Source organism: Rutilus rutilus, assembly GCF_951802725.1.
Source record: "Rutilus rutilus genome assembly, chromosome: 7".
Lineage (NCBI taxonomy): Eukaryota > Metazoa > Chordata > Actinopteri > Cypriniformes > Leuciscidae > Rutilus > Rutilus rutilus.
The window spans coordinates 3,561,216-3,585,535 of NC_140221.1; the positions used below are offsets into that span (position 1 = coordinate 3,561,216).

The 24,320-nt window shown below is 36.1% G+C and overlaps 2 protein-coding genes across 3 annotated transcripts; one reads left to right on the forward strand and one right to left on the reverse strand.

Annotated features, from left to right (window-relative positions):
* The first annotated feature begins 1,304 nt into the window (after positions 1–1,304).
* Positions 1,305–11,837, forward strand: eif2b1 (eukaryotic translation initiation factor 2B, subunit 1 alpha). 2 transcript variants are annotated; one of them, XM_084413669.1, is made up of 11 exons: positions 1,305–1,446; positions 2,086–2,224; positions 2,333–2,475; positions 3,281–3,382; positions 3,461–3,597; positions 5,621–5,737; positions 6,180–6,292; positions 8,559–8,627; positions 8,730–8,805; positions 9,756–9,881; positions 11,577–11,837. In XM_084413669.1, the coding sequence occupies exons 3-11, from the start codon at positions 2,463–2,465 to the stop codon at positions 11,727–11,729; spliced, it is 906 nt and encodes a 301-aa protein (XP_084269795.1). In that variant the 5' UTR covers positions 1,305–1,446; positions 2,086–2,224; positions 2,333–2,462; the 3' UTR covers positions 11,730–11,837. The 2 variants fall into 2 exon arrangements, with proteins under 2 accessions (XP_084269795.1, XP_084269794.1); XM_084413668.1 differs by having other exon boundaries at positions 1,308–1,446; positions 2,086–2,252.
* A 788-nt stretch (positions 11,838–12,625) lies between these two features.
* vps33a (VPS33A core subunit of CORVET and HOPS complexes) lies at positions 12,626–24,262 on the reverse strand. The gene is made up of 13 exons (XM_084413665.1): positions 24,102–24,262; positions 23,815–23,880; positions 22,358–22,485; positions 21,686–21,869; positions 20,319–20,435; positions 19,202–19,373; positions 18,901–19,094; positions 17,922–18,048; positions 16,326–16,393; positions 15,297–15,434; positions 14,064–14,201; positions 13,599–13,767; positions 12,626–13,126 (listed from the first exon to the last, which is right to left on the reverse strand). The coding sequence occupies exons 1-13, from the start codon at positions 24,201–24,203 to the stop codon at positions 12,933–12,935; spliced, it is 1,797 nt and encodes a 598-aa protein (XP_084269791.1). The 5' UTR covers positions 24,204–24,262; the 3' UTR covers positions 12,626–12,932.
* Between the last annotated feature and the right edge of the window lie 58 nt (positions 24,263–24,320).

The window sequence follows — 24,320 nt, forward strand, 5'->3', positions numbered from 1 at the left end:
CTTCAGGTGGAGGGAGGTGAAATGCCATTGTGGCTTCGACGGAAACAACTGACTGCAAACTATTGGATAAATCTTCGAGGGCATGAGGATAGTCATCCAACAAAAAAGGTATTACAAAAGTGTTGGGAAAAGGAGAGAAGAAAGAAAGAAAGTTTTGGCTGGACAGCTGATTTAATTGCAAAAGAAATGGAAGTGTATAATAAAAGATTTGCTAATACTGTGTTATGGCCTGTTAAGCCAATTTGGACATTGGAAATTCCGAAGGTTGATCTAGAGCTTTTAGTAATTAAAGGTTGTAACAGAAATATAGATATAATCAATGAATATTTTAAATATAAGAACAAGTATAAGGACAATACGGAGATTTATACAGATGGGTCAAAGGACCTACAAACAGATGCGACAGGGTCTGCGGTATACATCCCTAAATATGAGATAGGAATTAGCAAAAGAACATCTGACAGCATAAATGTTTATGCAGTTGAATTATGTGCTATACTTGTTGCATTAGAATGGATTGAACAATGCAGGGATATTAACATTCTAGTATGCAGTGACTCAGTATCAGCTCTTATGAGTATGAAGACTGGAAAAGCTAGTAGTCATCAAGAAATATTATATGAAATCTTGTTTTTAAATTCAAGGGTATGTAGACAAGGGAAAAATATAACATATATGTGGATACCAGCACATGTGGGCATACAGGGAAATGAGAAAGTTGATAAATTGGCAAAAAAGGCAACAAAAAAAGAGCATGTTGACATTGAAATTAAATTGTCAAAATCAGAAGGGAAGAGTCTAGTGTGGAAAAAGATAATGGAAATATGGCAACATCAATGGGATCATGAAAGTAAAGGAAGACAACTATACATGATTCAAAATAAAGTAGGCAGTATAAGAGAGATGTCAAATAGAAGGACAGAACAAGTGGTACTAACAAGACTTAGGATTGGGCATTGTAAGTTAAGTGGAACTCTTCATATGTTAGGAAAACATCCCACAGGCCAATGCGATGAATGTCAAGAGGAAGAAACAGTTAGTCACATTTTTATGTCATGCAGGAAATTTATAAAAGAAAGACAAGAGTTGAAATATAGCTTACAAGAAATTGGTATAGGACAGTACAATTTAAAAAGTATATTAGGATGTGGAAAGAGTGAGCAAGGAAAGAAATATTTGTTTTATTTTTTAAAGAGGACTGGACTGGAAAGAAGAATATAATAAAAAAGTGACATGATAATGGACAGCAGATGGCAGTAATGTAACATATTGGATACCAACTGCCTTAAAAACCCAAGGAAGAAGAAGAAGAAGGAGAAAAAGGTTCTGATATGCACCGATTCATCCTCAGTCCTTGAGAGTTTAAGGTCTTTTCACTCTAGCCGTCAAGATGTATTATATGAAGTCCTTCAGTCAGTAACAAGAATAACAAATCAAGGAGGACAGGTACAATTTATGTGGGTTCCAGCACATGTAGGGGTGAAAGGGAATGAGCAGGTGGATGAATTGGCAAAGAGGGCTTTAAAGAAGGGAAATATAGAAATGCAAATTAAAATAAGTAAAGCAGAGGTCAAAAGTATCATCTGGGAAAAAACTAACCAAATTTGGCAAGAAAGGTGGGACAGAGAGGAGAAAGGAAGGCATTTATATCAAATTCAAAAGAGTGTAAAAATAAATAGGTTAGGTGGTGGGCACAGGAGAGAGGAAACTGTAGTGACAAGGTTAAGGCTGGGGCACGGTGCTTTAAACAGATCACTGAAAATGATAGGAAAACACGAGACAGGCTTGTGTGAGTGGTGTCAGGAAGAGGAGTCAGTGGAGCACATAATTATAAGATGCAGGAGGTATGAGGAACAGAGAGTAACAATGAGGAATAATTTGAGGGAAATAGGGGTGCAGGATTTAACATTAAAAGGAGTGTTGAGCGTAGGTGATAGAGCACAGGTTAGGATATTGTTAACTTTCTTAAGGGAAACTGGTTTGTTCAATAGGTTATGAAGATAAAATAGGGATATGGGTAAGTGTGTTGGGTAATGAATGAAAGTGTTTTTTTTTTTTTTTTTTTTTTTTTTATGTGGAAACTAGATTGTAAGCCTATTGTCTGATTCACACTCCGGAGCAGAAGGGGGCGGTAATGCACCAAAAGCTGGTTGCCAACTGCCGTTAAAAACAAAGAAGAAGAAGAAGAGAAGAAGAAGGAGAAGAAAGTGCACACTTGTTCACTGTAACGTTGCTGATTTGAAGGAAATACAGTAAATATAAAATAAACATTAATCTGTTGGCAAAGTCGCTAATCTAAAAAAAGTAAAATAAACATTATTCTGTTGACTAGGTCAGAATATTCCATCGGGTCAGTGTCAGAGTGTCATGAGGGAACATTGCATCAGCGAAGCGTCGTAAGAAAGAGAGAATTAAACTGTGAATCGCTCCTGAAACACATTTCTGAGCACTTTTTCTTGAATATGGAAGAAAGAGGTGAGTTTTGAGAGCGTAGTTATGAAAACCAATGCAATGATGCTACATGCTATCTTGTTAGCAGCTGTGTTCTAATCATCTTCCAGTTATGAGCTGTATAATGTTATTCTCTTCATTCTGTGATGTTGTAAAAGGCTTTAGACAGATTTTACACATATAGAAAACATCTAGAGAAAGCGTTCATGGGAATAAGAAGATTTGCCCTTCGTTCAGCCGGATATTATTATTACTGTATTTATTTATTTCAGGACAAGTATCACACATTTATTGATGATGATGATTGGACTGATGCTACGATTGTGTGTTATGAAAGCTACATTTTTATTAGGTCCTTTATTTATGTTTGGATATCCCTTTGTTTTATTCACTCACCTTTAATACATGACTGTAGTTGTTATTGCAATTTTTTAAAGGATATATTAATAAATATTAATAATTGTAATTATTAATAGCTTTAATAGTTTAAATAATTATATTTAATAGTTTAAATAATTAATTTGGCTCTAGATTCTGAATATAAATAACATTAAATTACACAAAAAGTTGTAACACTTTACAATAAGGTCTCGTGCATTAGCCATTATGAACTAAAAATGAGCAATATAATGTTAATTAACAAAAATACAATTGGTCTTTGTTAGTTCATACTGTTAACAAAGTAAAACCTTACTGTAAAGTGTAAAAATTTGACAGAAAAACCCCCAGAATGTTACTTATATTTCAATATGCCTTCAGAATGGGAGTTTAATGTTGTTTACTTGCAAGCCCAAAACTGAGATGAATCAACAAACGTGTTTCCTCGCAGAACTGGTGGAGTATTTCCGAGCGCAGATCCGAGAAGACCCAGACGTGGCTTCAGCGGTGGCTGCGATACGATCCCTGCTGGAGTTCCTGAAGAGAGACCAGAGTGAGTGTGCTCTGCGTGTGTGTATGTGTGAGAGTGAGTTGTGGACATGAACCGATGCTTGTCCTCCTCCTCCTGTAGGCGAGACTATCCTGGGCCTGAGAGAGAACATGACGCAGGCCATCCATCAGCTCCAGGAGACGGACTCATCGGTGGCCGTGTCGTCGGGAGGAGAGCTGTTCCTGCGCTTCATCAGTCTGACCTCACTGGAGCATCCGGTCAGTTCAGCAGAGACGAGAGAGACCATGTACTGGAGCTGCTCGGATCAGTAGTGCAGAACTAACCCTGTAAAGCCTGACATTAAATAATCAGTGCTGTCAAATCGATTAATCGCATCTAACATAAAAGTTTGTAAATGTATAATATATATGTGTGTATGTATACTACACACACACATATATATATATATATATATATATATATATATACACAGTGCAATGCATAAGTGAATACACCCATGCTAAAGTTGACTAAAAAGAGGAATAAAAAATCATATTTTGGAAATTGAACTTAATGCCTTAATTTAAAAAATTAGGAAAAATCCAACCTTTAAGGACACCAATTTTCTTTGTGAATGAATAATGTATCGTAAATAAATAAATGTTCTCCCTTAAAATACATGGTGCATAAGTGAGTACACCCCTATGTTAAATTCCCATAGAGGCAGGCAGATTTATATTTTTAAGTTTTTTTTTTTTTTTTTTTTTTAGGATACTATGCATCCTGATAAAGTTCCCTTGGCCTTTGGAATTAAAATAGCCCCACATCATCACATAGCATCACACATAACCTAGAGATTGGCATGGTTTTATTTCAGTTAGCCTAATAGCTAGTTTGATTTGCATTGAGAGATGATCTTATGGAAAGTACTCCATGCCAATCTCTAGGTATGGTGAAGGCTATGTGATGATGTGGGGCTATTTTAATTCCAAAGGCCAAGGGAACTTTATCAGGATGCATAGTATCCTAAAAAAAAAAAAAAAAAAAAAACTTAAAAATAAAAATCTGCCTGCCTCTATGGGAATTTAACATAGGGGTGTACTCACTTATGCACCATGTATTTTAAGGGAGAACATTTATTTATTTACGATACATTATTCATTCACAAAGAAAATTGGTGTCCTTAAAGGTTGGATTTTTCCTAATTTTTTAAATTAAGGCGTTAAGTTCAATTTCCAAAATAAGATTTTTTTATTCCTCTTTTTAGTCAACTTTAGCATGGGTGTATTCACTTATGCATTGCACTGTATATATATATATATATATATACATACACGCACACACATATATATATATATACAAACTTTTATGTTAGATGCTATTAATCACGATTAATTCATTTGACAGCACTAGAAATAAGAATTTTTTTTATGAAATGAAACAGTTTATTGAACCTTTAAACAGAAAGGTTTGCATGTGTGTTTTATGCTTTGAAACATCAGGCTTTCATGGCTCTGATAAAGTGAGGATACGAAGCTCAAACTCGAGAAAAAAACACCTTAATTTTATTCAAAAATATACACTTTTCTTCAGCCGCTGATAAATATGTGGCTGAAAGATGAAATTCTATGATGCTTGTAAAGTAAATCAGTGAAATATTTATAACACTGTAGCAGATGTAAAATGCATATAAATATCAGTCGTCACTTCATCTGACAATAATATGTCTTAGTAAGATGATATTTAAATGCTGAGCTTTATGATCAAAGCTCTGTATTTTTAAAACATGCAATGCAATACAATGAGGATTGAGAGATTAACAACTTCCTCAAAAGCCTGATGATTATATTTGAGACTCACATTTGAACATGTTTTTTTCTAAAAAAAATGATAAATGAAATGAAGCTGCTTCAGTCCAGTTTAAATATTACTAACAATATAAAGGTTATTCTTATGTTTACTTTATAATAATCAGATTTCACTTTAAAAACACGTGAAGCACGAGCTGAAGGTGGACGTTTATATATACTAAAAGGCCTTTAACTTGCTGAAAAAGCCTAAACTATCAATCAGACGACTTCAGAAATGTGCGTATTGAATATGATATAGCAGGCTCTATAGGGATTATCCTTCACTCCACGGTTCAACGTTTTGAAAGTGACGACTAAACAGTATATGCTGCTTATTATGTGCTTGTCAAAAAGTTGTTTTATTAATGCTCTTAAAACGCTGTTATTATTTGCTCAGTTTTTTGTTCTGTCACAGTGTGATTGACCTTGTGATGTTCGCTTTGTGTCACAGGATCTCTCACAGTGTAAGAATGTGATGATAGAGAGAGGTGAACTTTTCCTGAAGAAAATATCCCTCTCTAGAGGCAAAGTGGGTAAACTGTGCCACACCTTCATCAAAGATGGAGCCGTAAGTACAGTCGTTCCTAAAAGACATCATGTGTGACCCTGGATCACAAAACCAGTCACATGTCACACGGGTATATCTGTGGTAATAGCCAACAATACATTGTATGGGTCAAAATTATCCCATTTTTCTTTTATGCCAAAAATCATTAGGATATTAAGTAAAGATCATGTTCCATGAAGATATTTAGTAAATTTCCTACCGTAAATATATAGAACATTTATTTCTGTGAGTGAATGCAGCACAATCGCCAACATTTTTGCTCCCTCAGATTCCAGATGTTCAATAGTTGTATCTCGGCCAAATGTTGTCATATCCTAACAAACCACACAAGCTTATTTATTCAGCTTTCAGATGATGTATAAATCTCAAAATTGGTTTTGTGGTCCAGGGTCACATTTGTCATTATTTTGGACACCCTCTCATATCTGCCTTCCATTTGCAGAAAATCCTCACACACTCGTCATCCCGAGTGGTGTTAAAGGTTCTGGAAAATGCGGCAGCTGATAACAAACGTTTTACAGTATACGTCACTGAATCACAGCCGGATTCAGCAGGGTGAGTCTTCATCTCTGGCTGACACAACATGCTAGCAGTGGGAAGTTCGGATCATTTCACTGACTCGGATCTTTGAACCTCGTTCATCAAAATGAACGAATCTTTTTTGAGTCATTTCGTTCATTTCAGCAGAATGTATTTAAAATGTTTCATGTTAGCCAAATTCCCCAAACACATCAAATGCTGATCGCATTTAGAATAGAAATTAGAAAAAATTGCAATGCAAGGAAAAGGCCAAATTATGAGAAGCAGAAACGATTAATTAATTTATCTTGGTCTTCAGGCTGTTAGTTTACCTCACCTCCCGATCTAAGCCGTTCGTTCATCCCGTGACATCCTCATAAACTGAGCTATGCAGTCTGTAGTACCGGATACAGAACTGATTAGTTCACGTTTTGAGTCTATCGACTTAGGGTTCGAGTTATTCGTTCATCACGTGACAGCCTCATATAGGCTGAGCTATGCAGTCGGTACCGGATACAGAATTGATTAGTTCATCTTTTGAGTCTTCGGGTTCTTGTCATTCGTTCATCACGTGACAAAAGAACGAAAGACTCAGAAGAATCAGACCTAAAGACTAGAGAGATGAACTTATCATTTCTGTTTCCAGTACAGAACCCACAGGATGTTGTGCACGTGCGGTTAGCGCAAAATGAACGAATCACTCTCTGAGACAACTCGGTAGTCCCGAGTCATATTAAAGATTCGTTCAAAATGAACGAATCGTTCATGACCGACCCATCACTACAACATGCAGAAACACTGAAATTAACAGAAAAGGTTTCAATGGCGTATTGATCAACGTGTCATGGTGCTAAAATTTTAAACTACTTCCCTCAAGTGCCATTTGCAAAATTGGCCTCTTTTCCCTAGCCATGACTGTGTCCTTATTCTCCTCTTTTTTTCAGCGCACATAAAAACCACAATTGCCAGAGTGTGATTTATCTCGCTTTATTTGTTCACTACTAGCACATGATGACGTTTTATACTTCTATACTAACTTATCGTAGCCTATGATTCAATATGTGTCATCATCATACAGTCTACATACATGTCGTACCCAAGTTTAATAGATCCATGTCGTACATTTGTAATGATCTTATAGGATTGCTGAAGTCTGTAGCTGGCATAAATCTACGTAATTTTAGAATGGCTAGTGAGTGGGTTGTTTGAGTGTTAAGGAAGCCCTGTATTGAATAATTAGTCTAGTTAAGGGTCATGTATATCACACGTCCATCAGATTTGTTACTCGGTGATATACAGTATATGGACGCAAAAGTTGTGTCTCAAATGACATACTACACACTTATACACTGTGTAATTATGCACTATGTTCTCAACTGTGTAATGTAACACCGTGTCCTAACTACACGCGACGTGCGATAAAAGGTTATTTTCCATGTTAATCAGAGTTTTTGTCCTAACCGGCCGCGACGGCGACACGTGACGATTCTATTTTAGAAACGGTTTCTATTTTTCTGTGACGTCGTGCTGGCACAAGCACAAAGTGTGGCAATGATAATCTCAGGTGCTGTTTATGTGCTTTATTTAATGTTAAAAGCGTGTAATGTGACTTTGAATATCATTTAGTGCTCCAGCTTTGTAGCTGTAAAAGCAACAGTGGATAATTCTCCTCAGATCTTGAAATTAAACAAATGGAAACAAGAACGTTCAAACTGTGAACAAACAAGTGTATTCTTTGACAAAGATTGTTTTAGTAACTCAGTGGCCTATGTATTTTTAATAATGTAAGTGATTAAGTGATAAAGCCGTCAAGATTACACTTGTGCTGTGCACTCACCACGAGACTCCGCCCACACGCTGTTATGATTGGCTGTGGGTTTTGATTGATTTTGACGCATCTCACAGTCGCGTCTAGTGTGGACAGACAAATTATTTGTCGCTGGAATCTTATCGCATCGCGTCTGGTTAGGACACGGTGTAAGAATGTCAATCACCATCTCTGATGCTCCTCCCCCTCCGCTACGTACAGTAACTAAAGCTGTGACAGTCGAGTGCATGAAGTGTCTTCATTAATTACATCATCCGGGGGTTTAAAATGCACTTTTTCTGTTAGGAATTTTCAGTGTGAACGCACTAGTTATACTACAAAACGGCATAGAGTAGTGCACAAGTATGCGAATTGGGACGCACCTAACGACCCCGATTTACTAAGATCCCATATAAAATAATTTATTATTTGTACATTGTTTATATAGTTTTTTATGATGCAATCATTTATGAATGTTTTTTCCTATTGTCTTAGTGAACTTATGGCTCAAAAACTACGCAAACTCAATATACCCGTCACAATCGTGCTTGATGCTGCAGTCGGGTAAGTGTCTTAGTTTTGTCTTTACATCAAAGCTGTCATAGAACCTCTTAACTGATTTCATTCTTGTACGACTCTGCTACTTGTGTGTGTGTGTGATTGTAGGTACATCATGGAGAAGGTAGACCTGGTAATCGTGGGCGCTGAGGGCGTTGTGGAGAGTGGCGGAGTTATAAACAAGGTCAGAAATACACACACACTTGTTGTCTTGATGTTTGCAGTTGTACTTAAGGCGAGACACTACTGGGAAATCCATCTTATGCAACGCAGAAGTGAGACGTTTCTGTGAATGTGCGAGACTTCATAATCGCTAACAGGAAAACAACTAGAAGAATAACAAAACTGTTTGCACTACAAGTTTATAATTACAACAATACATTCAAATAACATGGTAAGAAGCACCAGTTTGATGTATCTAGCAGCGTATGGAGCCGTTTTGTACAGCTGAAGATAACTGGAAGAGGATTAGACCGGAAGCCTCGACACGTTCAATTTACAAACGCGTTTTTACTACATCATTGTCGTGTAAATGTACCCTAAGACAATGGTTTTCTGAAAAGTTGTGTAAATATGCAAATGAGCCATCATCTAATTAAATCTGCACTCATTTGCATACACTTCCAGAACACAAAACCTGAACATTGGATAAAAACAAGTTCACAATTCTACTCGCTTGATTTTGTCGACTCGTATCCAAAACTCCATAAATCAGAAAATACTGTCAACAGACAATAACAAATCATTGTTTAGCAATAACATATCATAAACTGTCAATACCCCTGTGTAAAAACCTTCAACAGGAATAAAGCTGTAATGTTTGCTGTGTTTAAGAACTGCTAAAGTGGAGATTTGACTATTAATTTTTAATAGTTAACATTAATTTCGAGAAATCAGCCTTTAAGGATATGCATTTTAAATGTAATCTACAGATGCAAATAGATAGTCTAATAAATGTTTTCTTTTCACTAGTCTGAAACAAGACGTGCTACAAAAGGAAAAAAATCTTACAATTGACCAGTGCCTAATAAAACAACGGTTTTGCCTATAGTGTCCCGCCTTAAAACAAAATGCATTTATTTCTTACCATTCATTCCTTAGATTGATCAAATTATTCATTCATTCATGTCCTAGATTGGCACCTATCAGATGGCTGTGTGTTCGAAGGCGCACAACAAACCATTTTATGTGGTGGCAGAAAGTTTTAAGTTTGTGCGACTCTACCCTCTTAACCAGCAGGACGTACCCGATAGATTCAAGGTAATGCTGCGTTCACGCCATGTCGTAATTACGAGATGACAATATGTGACGTTGAAGCTGTTCACGTCCTCGGACTGAGAATTATTCCTTTCTATGTTATCAGCACCTAAAATGAATCTGCAGTGGTCACATGGTACAAGTATGAGCTCTCAGAAAACTCCCAGTTTACAAGCTGTGATTCCGAGTTCTACGAGGACATGAACGCTTTTTACAAGTTGGAATCTCGTAATTACGACACACCTTAAAGGAGTAGTTCATTTTCAAGTGAAAATTAGCTCATGATTTACTCAAGCTCAAGCCATACTAGGTGTATATGACTTTCTTCTTTCAGACGAATACAATTTATATAAAAAATATGGAGTTAATACAGTTATATAAAAAAATGTCCTGGCTCTTCCGAGCTTTACAACCAACAGATTGAAGCTCAAAAACGTGCATCTATCAGTCATAAACATTTTTTAATGTTTAATAAAGGCCTTCTGAAGCAAAGCCATGTGTTTGTGTAAGAAAAATATTCATAGTTAAAACTTTATAAAGTAAAATAACTAGCTTCCGGCCAAACGAACATACGGATTCGACTTAAAGGGATATTTCACCGCTGGAAAGATGAATGTGTATTTTATTATTTTTTATTATTTATTTATTTCAAGCAAATAGTGTGACAACAGAAAAGATACACAATAATAATAATAATAATAATAATAATAATAACTTGTACATTTATGCTTGAAATGGAGTGGGGAGAAGTAAAACTTATTTAAATTGGGTCATTTTATGTAGTAGAAATGTGAAATTATTTTAGAAGTTGGTGTCTTCTAGACTGAGAAAAGCCAGAAAATGTATTTTTGGCTCATGTGGATGAAAGACAACAACTCCCAGAATGCACTTGCTTCGCTGCCCTACGAGGCCACTCCCAAGCCACGCCCACCGGTTACAGAGGGCAGTATCGGGAGAAATGATACAGCTAGGCTACTAGTCGACTCGAAACTGAAAAGACGGCGTTTTATCGTGAGATCCCCCTATGGGCGGGTTGAACACATGCGGGACGAGCTCCTCCTACTGGCTGGAGTCTCTCGCCTCTGGACTAAAAAGCCTCTGATGACACTAAATGACGATTTTTTTTCCAGACACACAATACAGAAATCTCTCGTCTCAGGGGGACATGAGGGAGGGAAGCACGGTCATTCAAAAATACTACCGGGTTTCTACTGATACTGATGTAATGCGACGTACCGCTGATATTTACACTACGCCATGTCACACTACGCTACTTCAAACGTCATAAGTTGCGCTTTATACGCAAGTAGACTCGCGTTTGGCCATTTGTCCGGAAGCTAGAATTTTACATATGAGTTTTATGAAGTTAAATATGAATTTTTTTTCTTACACAAATGCATGGCTTTGCTTCAGAAGGCCTTTATTAACCCCAGGAGCCGTGTGGAGTTTGTTTATGACGGATAGATCCACGTTTTTGAGCTTCACTCTGTTGGTTGCGATCCACTGCCATTATAAAGCTTGGAAGAGCCTGGATATTTTTTAATATAACTCAGATTATATTTGTCTGAAAGAAGAATGTCATATACATCTAGGATGGCTTGAGGGTGAGTAAATCATGGGCTAATTTTAGTTTAAACACAGAGTTCCACTTATTATACATAAATAGGTCCATAATATCTCTTTCTGTGCATGTTTCAGTATAAAGCAGATATCCTGAAAACAGTGGATCTCAGCCAGGAGCACCCGCTGATCGACTACACCCCCCCGTCCCTCATCACGCTCCTCTTCACTGACCTCGGGGTGCTGACGCCCTCCGCCGTCAGCGATGAGCTCATCAAACTGTACCTGTGATCAGCACTCTTCAGAGAGCACTTCGATCATCGCTCAAGTGTAAAGATTTCAGATGCACCGAAAACTGAAAGATCCTGGATTTAAGATTAAATTATCTGGTTGAAATGATTCTCATGTGCCCTTCATTTAGAAAACTCACATGCTGTATTTATAAAACGGTTACATTTATTTTAAACGACTTCATGCATTTACACATCATTACAAACTTGTTCTGTCATGCTGAGGTAATGAGGATAAAATAGGATCTGTATGATATTAAATATCAGGTTTCTCAGAGATATGAATGGTATAATAGGGACGCTCAATATATCGGCCACCGTATCGTCATCGGCCCGATAAGAAAATCTGGCTGATATACTAAAGCCAATAAATAATGTATTATTATTTCCTTCAGCTGAGACACTTCAGATGCGCACTGTTCAACATGATGGTTTTACATTGCTTGAAATATGATTGAAATCACTTCAAAAAAGGAAAATAGTGCAACAAGTCTGTCATATAAGAGACATAAAATGATAATAAGAACATCATTATAATTGTGTGCTTGGGTCATGGCTTTTACAGGTGAGACTTTTGTTTTTGTAATCAGGCTCTCAAAAATTATATAAAAATTTTGATTTATTGCCCGATATATCGGTTATCGGCTTTCAAATGTAAAGAATTATTGGTATCAGCCAAAATGTTCATATCGGGGCTTCCCTAATTTATAAGGTGACGTGCACGATCGTTTGATGTTAAAATACTTGCTATATGCGTGTATTATTAATATGCAGAGATGATTATAAGCAGGTTAGTTTACGTCATTGAATTTAGTCATTTCAATAAACAACAAGTGCTAAAGCCAATAGTTTTTTTACACAGTGACTTGGAATGCATTTCAAAAAAGAAATTGCCAATAGATGCTAAAATAATGTATGGTGGCTTCTGGGAAAACATGCTGTCTGACAAATGAGGTTATAAACCACATTAGTATGTTTATACACTTACTGTATCTGTTGACAAATCTTGCAGTTTGGATCAAAATGTTCAAAAACGTACATAAATTAGTATCGTAATGGGCAACAGACGTTTAAACCATCCGCGTAATCATTAAAAAATGATCCGAAAAACACAGTTTTATGTAACTTGAACTACATGTATACATTAGCATTAGCGTCTTGTGGGAGAGACGAGAGGACGTTCATCTGAATGGCAGTGGCTTCTTTAAGGCAAGTTTTCCTCAGGATGGTCCATGAGAGACTTTATCCAGCTGGTGCCGTTGATCAGTTTGGTGGTTGCAATGATGTACTCAGTCCCAGAGTCCTCCATGTTAGACAAGAAGCGCAGAGCAGCGATTTCAGCATACGTCACACCGCCGAGGAAGAAGACCAGGGTGGTTCTGTTTTCTCCTGGCTGACCTACAAATCAAAGAGAAGCCAATCATCAATTACCTAGAGAAATATTACAACCATATGCATGAAGACTTGGAAGTGTTTATTTCCATAGCGCTTTCACAATACACATTGTTTCAAAGTGGCTTTACAGAGAAATGTTAATTATTGAGGAAACATGCTAAGTTCACATACTCGTTTCTCTGAAAGACACTTCTATAGTCAGTTATTTTACTTTGAAATGTGTGTTTCCAGGCTGGAATGTGTGTTATTATTTTGGTCTGTGATATTGCACGTTGCCAATTTGCCAGTCTTCATTGTCCATTGCACTCGTTCGCGTTGCGTGTGCTTAAACTGGCAACCCGAGTGAGCGTCGAGTCTGAGGAGGCGGGAGAAACGACGTTCTCTGGTATTTTGAATTGGACTGCAGTACCTATTTCGACCACTAGTTGTCATTCTTACAGACTGCACCTTTAATAATGTGATGCTGATCACTTACGCTTCTTGTGAAGGCCCGTGGGAACCTGCTGTCGTTCCTCAAAGTGTGGTCCGGGCAGGATCTTCAGCACCTCCTCGATGCTCCTCCAGCCGGGCCGGGCCAGAACCTGAGTCAGGCGCACACTGAGCGGGGCGTAGCCGCTGTACACGTACGAGATGTCGTTCGGGTTCTGAGGGACAGTGAACTCACATTAAACACTCCCAAAAGCATGAGCAACACAGACGGCCTTGGAAGAGCCACCGTCAACTCACTGTGTGTGTGTGTGTGTGTGTGCGTGCGTGCGTGCGTATATACACTCATACATTTGTTTAAATGACATCTGTTTGTTTGCGCCTGAAAATAGCAACATTAGCTCAACTTTTCTGAGTTAAGGTTAGGGTTAGGTTCAGTATTCAGTTTGGGTCTGGCCTATTTTCAGTTATATAAAAGCACTGAACCATATTGAAAATGAGTAGCAGGACAAACCTGTTCATTGGCGTCCTCCATCCACAGTTTGAGTGTTTTCCTGATCGTGGGGTAGTTGTTTCTCATGGTGCTTTGAGGTTTGAGTAACCCAACCTTTTCCAAGTTCTTGAGGGTCAGAATGTGCTCGTATCCATACGTCTAAACCAACAAAGCACAAACGTGTTTTTTTAAAACATTATGGCCTGGTTTCACAGACAGGGCTTAGATTAAGCCAGGATTAGGTCATAGTTCAATTAGGCGTTTAAGTAATTTTTATAAACATGCCTTAGAAAAAGGCATTACTGGTGTGCATCTTAAGACAAAACAAATGCACTGACATGTTTTAAGATCAGTCAGTGCAAGTTTCTTTCAGTTGAAATAGCTCAGATTTACATTTTAGTCTAGGACTAGACTTAAGCCTTGTCTGTGAAACCGGGGGTAAATTGTCTTAAGGGCCTTAAAGGGTTAGTTCACCCAAAAATGAAAGTTCTGTCAGTAATTACTCACCCTCATGTTGTTCCAACGCCGAAAGACTTTCGTTCATCTTCAGAACACAAATTAAGATATTTTTTATTAAATCTGACAGCTGTCTCACTCCTTCATAGGCTTCTATGGGATTAAAACTTGCCAGTCCAGAAAAGTTAGTAAAGACAATGTTTAAAATAGTCCAAGTGACTCCAGTGGCTCAATCTTAAGTTTATCAAGCGACGAGAATACTTTTTGTGCGCAAAAAACAAACTCTTCATGTTCTTCTGTGTGGGCCTCTGAGTGAGTTCACGTAGTGTAACAGCGCAGCGCTTCTGGGTTGTAGGCTCACTATTGGCCGACGCTGGTCATGTGTGTGATGTGTGTGATGCTGGCCAATAGTGAGCCTCCGTTCTGACATACAACCCAGAAGCGCTGCGCTGTTACACTACGTGAACTCACTCAGAGGAACACAGAAGAAAATTAAGAGTTGAATAAAAAGTTTTTCGCACACAAAAAGTATTCTCGTCACTTGATAAACTTATGGTTATATTTTAACGATGTATTTACTAACTTTTCTGGGATCTCAATCCCAGAGAAAGCCTATGGAGGAGTGAGACAGCTCTCAGATTTCATCAAAAATATCTTAATTTGTGATCCGAAGATGAACGAAAGTTTTACGGGGTTGGAACAACATGAGGGTGAACTAACCCTTTAATGTGATTGGTTATCAAGGCACATGTGATCCAAGTTGACCGTTATGCATTCACAAATAAAAGCGAGTCGTACCTGAAGGATCTCCTTCTTATAGTAGTCGAGGACTTTCTGTTTGAGGCCGTTGTTGCAGACGGACTGCATGCACACCAGCCGCAGGATCTTAATCAGTGGGTCTTTCTGAGCAATACAGTCTTCTATGTACGTGCTGACCTGAGAGTAAAATCACACATGATCACATCAGTGACGAGAAACACTTGAAACAAACCTTAAATATCTTCTGTTCCCAGAGAATTTAAAAAAAAAGTACAATGTTAAAAATGTATGATTTTATCATAAGAATGATAAACTGTAATGAATCATAAGAACTGATAAGAATGTAAATGTGTGTACCTTAAAATGCAATGTAAGTCGCTTTGGATAAAAGCGTCTGCCAAATGCATAAATGTAAATGTAATGTAAATCATATTTCGAAGTTCAAAATATTTAGGCTTGTGTGTTCAACTTCATTCTTTTCTGTTCGAACAATAATAAGTGCAGAGATGTTTACCATATTTATACTAATAATGCTTTCATTTATAAAAAAAAAAAAAAAAAGTGCATGTTCCCTCATGCAAGTCACCATGAAATCAAAATGGACAATTCTTTAAGGAATATTGAAGTATTTATTATAAATGTATTGATGCATATCATTAGTGTTTTAAATCTTGAATCAGAATAACTTCATCTCTTCTCTGATGATGAGGGCGGGGCAACCTGTCACTCACATGAGATCCACCAATAGCAAACCACAACCATCCAATCAATTCCCCACAGACAAACTCAAGCCCCGCCCACATTTGTTCTTGTTCCAGAAGCGTCTCACTCGCATTTCAACTGAATATCGATTGTTTACTATTGTTTTTTTAGAGCTGCTTTAATCGCAGAATTGAACTCTGTTTGCATCACTGAATCATGGTTTTCCTGTTATCAATGTAAAGCTGCTTTGAAACAATCTGTATTGTATAAAGCGCTGTATAAATAAAGGTGACTTTACAACTTGCGTTTTATGCCAGCTTTAAGTGACATTGCCTTTATATTGGAATCATAAAGAAAACAAGGCACCTTGTCTGTGTCCACTCCAGTCATAAACTCTTGTTCAACCGTCAGACTCTCAAAGAAGGCTTCTGAGACTGAAACACAGGAAAGAGTTCATTGAGGTCTTGAACTGGTAATAATGTGAACTCACAACAGGTCCCATAATATTATCCTTCACCACAGACCACGATTTCAACTCCTCCGGCAGTTTGTTAAACACCTTTACAGGAAAAACACTTTCAATGCAAGACTAAAACAACACCATGAATGTTCAAAATGTGCAACTCACCATATTATTTAATATTGGGTCAAATTTAGCTGAATTCTAAACATTTAATTATCAATTTTATATTTATTGGCCACTGCAAACCATATTATCATTTAATGTAATCCTAGAATATGAAACATTTTCTCTAAATGCTAATTCTTGATATCAGCAAAAGATTGATTACTTGCAGTAGAAATTCTAAAAGAATAAAATTCATTCGTTGCATTAGAAATTCCACTTGACTGATTAACCCAATCGGCGTTAATCCTGTAAGTTTACAGTTTAAAGTTCATTGCACTAAAGGAATGTATAAAAAAGGCCATGTTTTTAAATATGTCTAGTTAAAATTAAATTTAAGATCAATCAGCAATTCTGTTTTCACAAGTAATAACAGCTATATTTAATGTAAGGCCATTGATTGTTATTAGCTGGTAATTCTACATTATTAGTCAGAGCCCCTCTTTACTGATATAAATAGTAATTAGTATTAAAATAAACATACAATGTCAATGTATTAGAAGAACTGCTTTTAAGATCTGCAAATTAATTTTAACATGTTGGATTCAGTACTTCAGACATCTAAAAATGGATTCAAGATATCATTACAGTGAAAAGTACTTTAGTGTTTCTAAAACATTTAATTAAAAATAAATAAATAAATAAGCTTTATTACACATGACATATCTCAAATTAAAATGACCACCAATGAAAAACAAATTACAGATATAAATTTTTTTTTTAAGTTATAATTATTGATATCAGAAAAGGACATTTGCACTAGTCACAACGTAGTTATTGACTGATTTTTTATTTTTAGAAAGGAGTTATTAATTCGACATCTGTAACTGCATTTGTGAGATGATCAGAGAGAACTGTACAATTTTGCAGTCTGTCATTTCAATACGTTTTAATTAATAGAAAAATCTTCCACAAAACATGTAAAAACTGATCTGTATTTTCTTATGTAATAATTCCATTGTTGATATCAGGAATTGTTACAACAACCTATTCATAATAATTGATATCCTGCAAATGATTAAATGTTAAAATGGTTTGCTATAATGGGCAAGAATCTAAATTATTCTTATTTGTGAGTTTTTTCCCTGCACAGGTGATGTTTGGTAAACCCACTGTTAGCTGACCTGCACCTGCATTAAAATAAATATTTGCAGACTATTTGTAGACTAACGATGAAAAGTATTCATCAGAAATGAGATTTGTTCAATCTTTCCAGCCTGCTTTCTTGCTAAAATGCGTATGAGGGACGAGTTGCAGTTGTTGTCTATGCTAACTGACACAGACCTCAAAATATTGCTTTCATTTCTGAACGTATGAATGACTGGTCTCAGACTCACTCGTTATGTCCTTGACGAGTTCAGCGATGGAGGTGTGATTCGCCAGTGAGCTCCGAGCCGCCTGCATGTGAGGCAACTGGGAAACAAACTGTTTAATCTCCCCAACAGTTTTTGCATTGTGTCGTTCCTATCAGAGAAACAAGAAAACCAGCTTATTAATGACAACAGTTAATGACAAGGGTGCATTTACTTGCTCAAAAATACAGTAAAAACAGTAATATTGTGAAACATTATTATGGTGTAAAATAACTATAATAAATAATATATATATATAAATAGAATCAAGATATTTTAAAATGTAATTTATTCCTGTGATCAAAGCTGCATTTTCAGCATCATTACTCCAGTCTTCAGTGTCACATGATCCTTCAGAAATCAGTCTAATATGATGATTTGATGCTCAATTATCATCGGTGCTCAATTATTAATAACTGTTCTTATTATTATCAATGTTGAAAACAGATTTTGCTGCTTAGGGTTTTTGTGAAAACTGTTTTAAAAAAAATGCAGGATTCTTTGATGAATATAAAGATCAAAAGAACAGCATGTATATGAAATAGAAATTGCACATTATAAATGTTTTTAATGTCAATTTAATGCTTCCTTGTTTAATTCAAGTATTTATTTCTGTTTTTAAAAAAAAAAGATTGTAGTTACTCCAAATGTTTAAGTGGTAGTGCATCACGGTTTCCACAGAAATATGAAGCAGCTCAACTGTTTTCAACACTGATAATAATCATAAATGTTTCCTGAGCATCAAATCATCATATTAGAATGATTTCTGAAGGATCATGTGACACTGAAGACTGGAGTATTTCAGCTTTGATCACAGGAATAAATCACATTTGAACATATATTCACACAGAAAACAATTATTATAAATTGTAACACAATCTTACAGTATCCTTCATCAAATAGACTTCTTTCTAAAACAATCTTTTGAGCAACAGTGCATTTATTACACAAAAGCAGCACAAACCTCGAACGCGGCTGATATGACCTTGGCTTTCTTGCTGAGAGCCGCGCCGACAGCATTGAAGTTCTTGTCGCGTATTTCGGCATAAAGCTCCTCGGCTGAGTTGAGCTGCAGTTTTTTGGGCTCAGTGGGAAGATCTTTCCCACCTTCTCCCTGTTTCTTCTGCGCAAACTTCTCAGGGGGAAGCTTCACATAACCTGTCAAAGCCACCAAGGTATGAGCAAACGAGAGCTTACACAGTCTGTAAATCATGTACTTCTGAAGTCTTTATTTCGTGTCTGCACACATTCTTAAACTCATTTACCATTGGTGATGCCATAGATCTCATCGATAAGACCCTCGTAAGTAAGTTGAGTGGCTAATGGTGTCAGCAAGTCCACGTTACGATCCAACAGGAGAAGGGTGTCGAAAACAGGCAGGATTTGAGCATGACCAGCAAACTCTCTCTTCATCCGCAGCATCATGTTGGCCACATGCTGAGAGAGACACAGCACAACGCCAGAACGCATCATCAAAGTGAAACAAATAAATAAAATAACATCTTTTTATACATCAGTGAAATGGAAAACCAAATTGTGTTTACCAAGCTACTACAAATTAGTATGGAGGCTTGTTTCCGCCACAGAATAAAAACTAAAAGGTAATTGCGAGAAATCTCAGAATTACGAGTCTACATCTCGAGATTCAGATTTTTTTTTCCTTTTGTGAGATATAAATGCACAAGTTTTGAAATCAGGATGAGAGATATAAAGTCGCAGTTGCGAATTGAGAAAATGGCAGAATAATGAAAACATTTTGAGTTTATATCTCGCAATTGAGAAAAAAGTCAGAATTGAAGGATATAAACTCACAATTGCAAGAAAAAAAGTCAGAATTGTGGGATATAAACTCACAATTGCAAGAAAAAAGTCAGAATTGTGGGATATAAACTCACAATTGCAAGAAAAAAGTCAGAATTGTGGGATATAAACTCACAATTGCAAGAAAAAAGTCAGAATTGTGGGATATAAACTCACAATTGCAAGAAAAAAAGTCAGAATTGTGGGATATAAACTCACAATTGCAAGAAAAAAGTCAGAATTGTGGGATATAAACTCACAATTGCAAGAAAAAAGTCAGAATTGTGGGATATAAACTCACAATTGCAAGAAAAAAAGTCAGAATTGTGGGATATAAACTCACAATTGCAAGAAAAAAAGTCAGAATTGTGAGTTTATGTCTCACAATTGAGAAAAAAGTCAGAATTGTGGGATAAAGTCAAAAATACATTATTATTTTATTCTGTGGAAACAAACTTACATAAGTATGCATCACTGAGGAAGAACGAGATGCTAGAAATGACGTTTGCGAGATTCATGCCATCAAATGTTGGAAAAGAGCAGCCAAGATGGCGAAGTTGACACGGATGCTTTTCTACTCACCCTTGCACACTCTCCTTTGCCAAAGATCTGCGGTATCGTCCCGTAAAGCGCTTGCAAAGTCATGAGGCCCTTGGCAGCGTGATACAGGCTTGTCTGATCATTCTCTAAATAACACTCCTTCACAAAAGAAAAAAACAAGTTACATAAACGGTCATGGATATGTCCACTTTATATTGCATATAAAACAGGATCATATCATACAATTAAATTTTTTTCCTGAGTACAGAACATCTGGGATAGATTTACATTGGATCTCCCAAGAACATTTTTTGATGCGTAATTTATTTCTAATGATTATGATTAAAGAACAGAACAAAGTATGACAAACCTTTGCTGTTGTAAAGTCACACATTTCAGAATGAGACATTTTGGTAGCTTAGCTTTACTAAATCATGTTTTTGAATATGGTGTCTAAAAATCTAAATAACAGAAAGTCCAACTCTGCTTAAAAAAACAAATAAATAAAAGACGATTCAATTGTCCATATCAGAATATCCACAACAAGAACTCAATTGTTCATAATATAATCCCATATGGCTGAATATGCCCATCAGAGACAGTAATTTGCATCCATGGATGTTTATAGCCAAAATCTGACTAACCCTGAATCAGAAATCAGAAAACCTTCAGGATATGAACACAAACCCAGAGTATATGTGGCATTAAAGGGGTGGTTGATTATGATTTCACTTTTCTAACTGTAGTTAGTGTGTAATGTTGCTGTTTGAGCATAAACAACATCTGCAAAGTTACAACACTCAAAGTTCAAAGCAAAGGGAGATATTTTCTTTTAAAGAAATCACTTTTTAAGGACTACAACAAACGGCTGGTAGAGACTACACCACATTCCTCCCGGGTTAGTGACATCACCAACCCTAAAATTTACATAAACCCCACCCCCGGGAACACGATTTATAGATTATCATGACAGAATATGCTAATCAATGACTAGAAGACAACTACACATCAGCTACATAAATTCATCAACTAACCATTCAGAAATGTCCTGTTGCTTCTACATGTTGTCACTTCTTCTTGAGTCTCTCCATCATTGTCTGACTCCGGTTTGAACATAAAAGGCTAAAAGTTTTTGAAATTTTCAGTGCATGTGTAAAAGAACACAAGCTCTTGAAGCTCCGCCCTCTGTGCCGGGAGCAGCAGCTCATTTGCATTTAAAGGGACAGACACTAAACGGTGTGTTTTTGCTCACCCTCAAAAAGTGACAATTTTAACATGCTGTATAAAAATATCTGTGGGGTATTTTGAGCTAAAACTTCACATACACACTCTGGGGACATCAGAGACTTATTTTACATCTTGTGAAAAGGGCATTATACCACCCCTTTCCCCTTTCAACATTGTCTTACCCTAAATGAACTCTCAGACTCCATGGAAAGAAGGTCTCCATCATAAGGTATAAGGTCCAGAATGTACTCGTCGATGTTCGTGAAAGAGTTAAGAACCCCTTTCTCCTTCAGCCGCTGCTCACACAGGAGACTCCGGCGAGGCACGAACAGAATATGGAAATCTCGGGGCTGTAATTTATCCTCACTGCAATGCAAATAATCACCATCAGTATCATCAGCAAGGCAGCATTACAATCACTATGACTGCCAGCAAACACTAGAACTAATAAAAACATCTGTTATGAAAGTTATTGTGGGAACACCTATTGTCTCAAATTGAAAATCAGCACATTTTATGAAAAGTGCATAATACTCTTTAAAATAAAGTTTTTTTTTTTTTGCACAAGCTTTCAGTGACCAGCTCTTTAAAAAAATAAAAAAAAATCGTAGTGTAAAGAACATTATAATAATCTAAAGAACGTTTTGTGGAAAGGAAAGATTCCATGGATGTTGAAGGTTCTTCGTTGAACAATTAAAGTCAATAAAGAGCTTTTATTTTTAAGAGTGTGATGGAATCTTTTTGCATTTGTTTAGATTTTATTATTAGAGCTTTTATCCAGAATCGTCCTAGGCCATTTGTTCAGTTTAATGCTGCATTAAACTGCATTTGTTCTCTATAGAAATGAGACTTACCTGGCAACATTTTCTGCAATGATGTCCATCAATTCCAACCTCGGTCGGACAAAAAAGACAATATTCTTGACGGCAGCGGATGGTATACGACCCCCTTTGAGCGTGAACATTTTCTCGACCTCATGTTCCTTTTTAATAAATTAAATTAAGACAATCAAACTTCTTGACAAGGAATAGAATAATATTTAAACCATGTTTGGTAAGTAAAATGTAAAGGGCAAACGTCACCAGTGTTTTTGAAATTATATACATATAGATACAGTATATATACACACACACACAGAACCGGTCAGAAGTTTGGAAATATTACTATTTTTAATGTTTTTGAAAGAAGTCTCTTGTGCTCGTCAAGCCTGAATTTATTTGTACAGAAAAAATAATGGTTTTCTATTTTAATATACTTTAAAATATAATTTATTTATGTGATGCATCATTACTCCAGTCTTCGGTGTCACATGATCCTTCAGAAATAATTCTAATATGATGATTTATTATCAATGTGATTTTTTTTTTTAATAACCTGTGATGCTTTTTCAGGATTATTTGATGAATAAAGAGTTTAAAAAAAAGAACAGCATTTATTTAAAATAGAAATATTTTGAAACAATATACAATATATATATATATATAGTCGCTGTCAGGCGTAATCCCCGTATCTCCAAAACCATTATTTTTCAGGAAATTAAAAAAAACTGCATATTTTTGGAGTTATTGAACATTGTATCATTAAAGTTGGTATTATAACTTATATTGCTATCATATTCTGTTGTATACCAACATTAACACAACATTTCAACATATATATATATATATTCAAAAGTTTGGGGTCAGTGATTTTTTTCTTTCCTTTTCAGAAAGAAAGTATTAGTTTTATTTAACAATGATGTATTAAATCGATAAAGTGATAGTAAATATTTATATTGTTAGAAAAGGTTTCTATTTGGAATAAATGCTGTTCTTTTTAACGTTTTGTTCGTCTAAGAATCCTGAAGAAAAGAAAAAAAAAAAAATCACAAGTTCCCAAAAACTATTAAGGAGCAAAACTGTCTCCAACATTAATAATAACTAAGTATCAAATCAGCATACTAGAATGATTTCTGAAGGATCATGTGACACTAAAGTAATGATGCTGAAAATTCAGCTTTGTATCACAGAAATAAATTATATTTTAAAGTATATTAAAACTGAAAACCATTATTTTAAATTGTAATAATATTTCACAATATTACAGTTTTTTTCTGTATTTTTGATGAAATAAATGCAGGCTTGACGAACATAAGAGACATTAATAAATATATGTGTGTGTGTGTGTGTGTGTGTGTGTGTGTGTGTGTGTGTGTGTGTGTGTGTGTGTGTGTGTGTGTGTGTGTGTGTGTGTGTGTGTGTGTGTGTGTGTGTACTGTGTGTACTCACAGTATGTGTGTATTTTTTGGCACAATTTGTGTACAGTTTCTCACCTTCAAAAGGGAATATTGAGCAATTAACCCGAAAGGTCCAGTAAGATACTCGTCCCAAACAATGGCCTTATAAAGAACAACAACAACACATGAACTAAAGGATGACCACACGTTACATGTCCATTGACAGTTTCGCTGAACAGTATTTGCAGTAATAATACTTGTTCATTACAACAATAACACAAAGTGCAGTTCACATTCTTACAAGGGAAGTAGATTTGAATAAATGATAGAGTGACAGCAGAAGAATGACTACTCTGCATGTTTATTAAAGCAAAAAGCTTTACCTTGCTTCCCGAACATTTATCTAAAAATTCACGCAGGTCTTTTCGTGCAGCCTCTCTCAAAATATTTAGGTTTACTCTGCCACAAAACAAATGCGACGCCATATTCGTTAAATCACAATCATATGACTTTCACGGCCTCATGATGTCACGTGATTCGTCTTTCAAAATAAAAGCCAGCAGATATAAATATTATTACTCCAGTCCCCAGTATCATTTTAT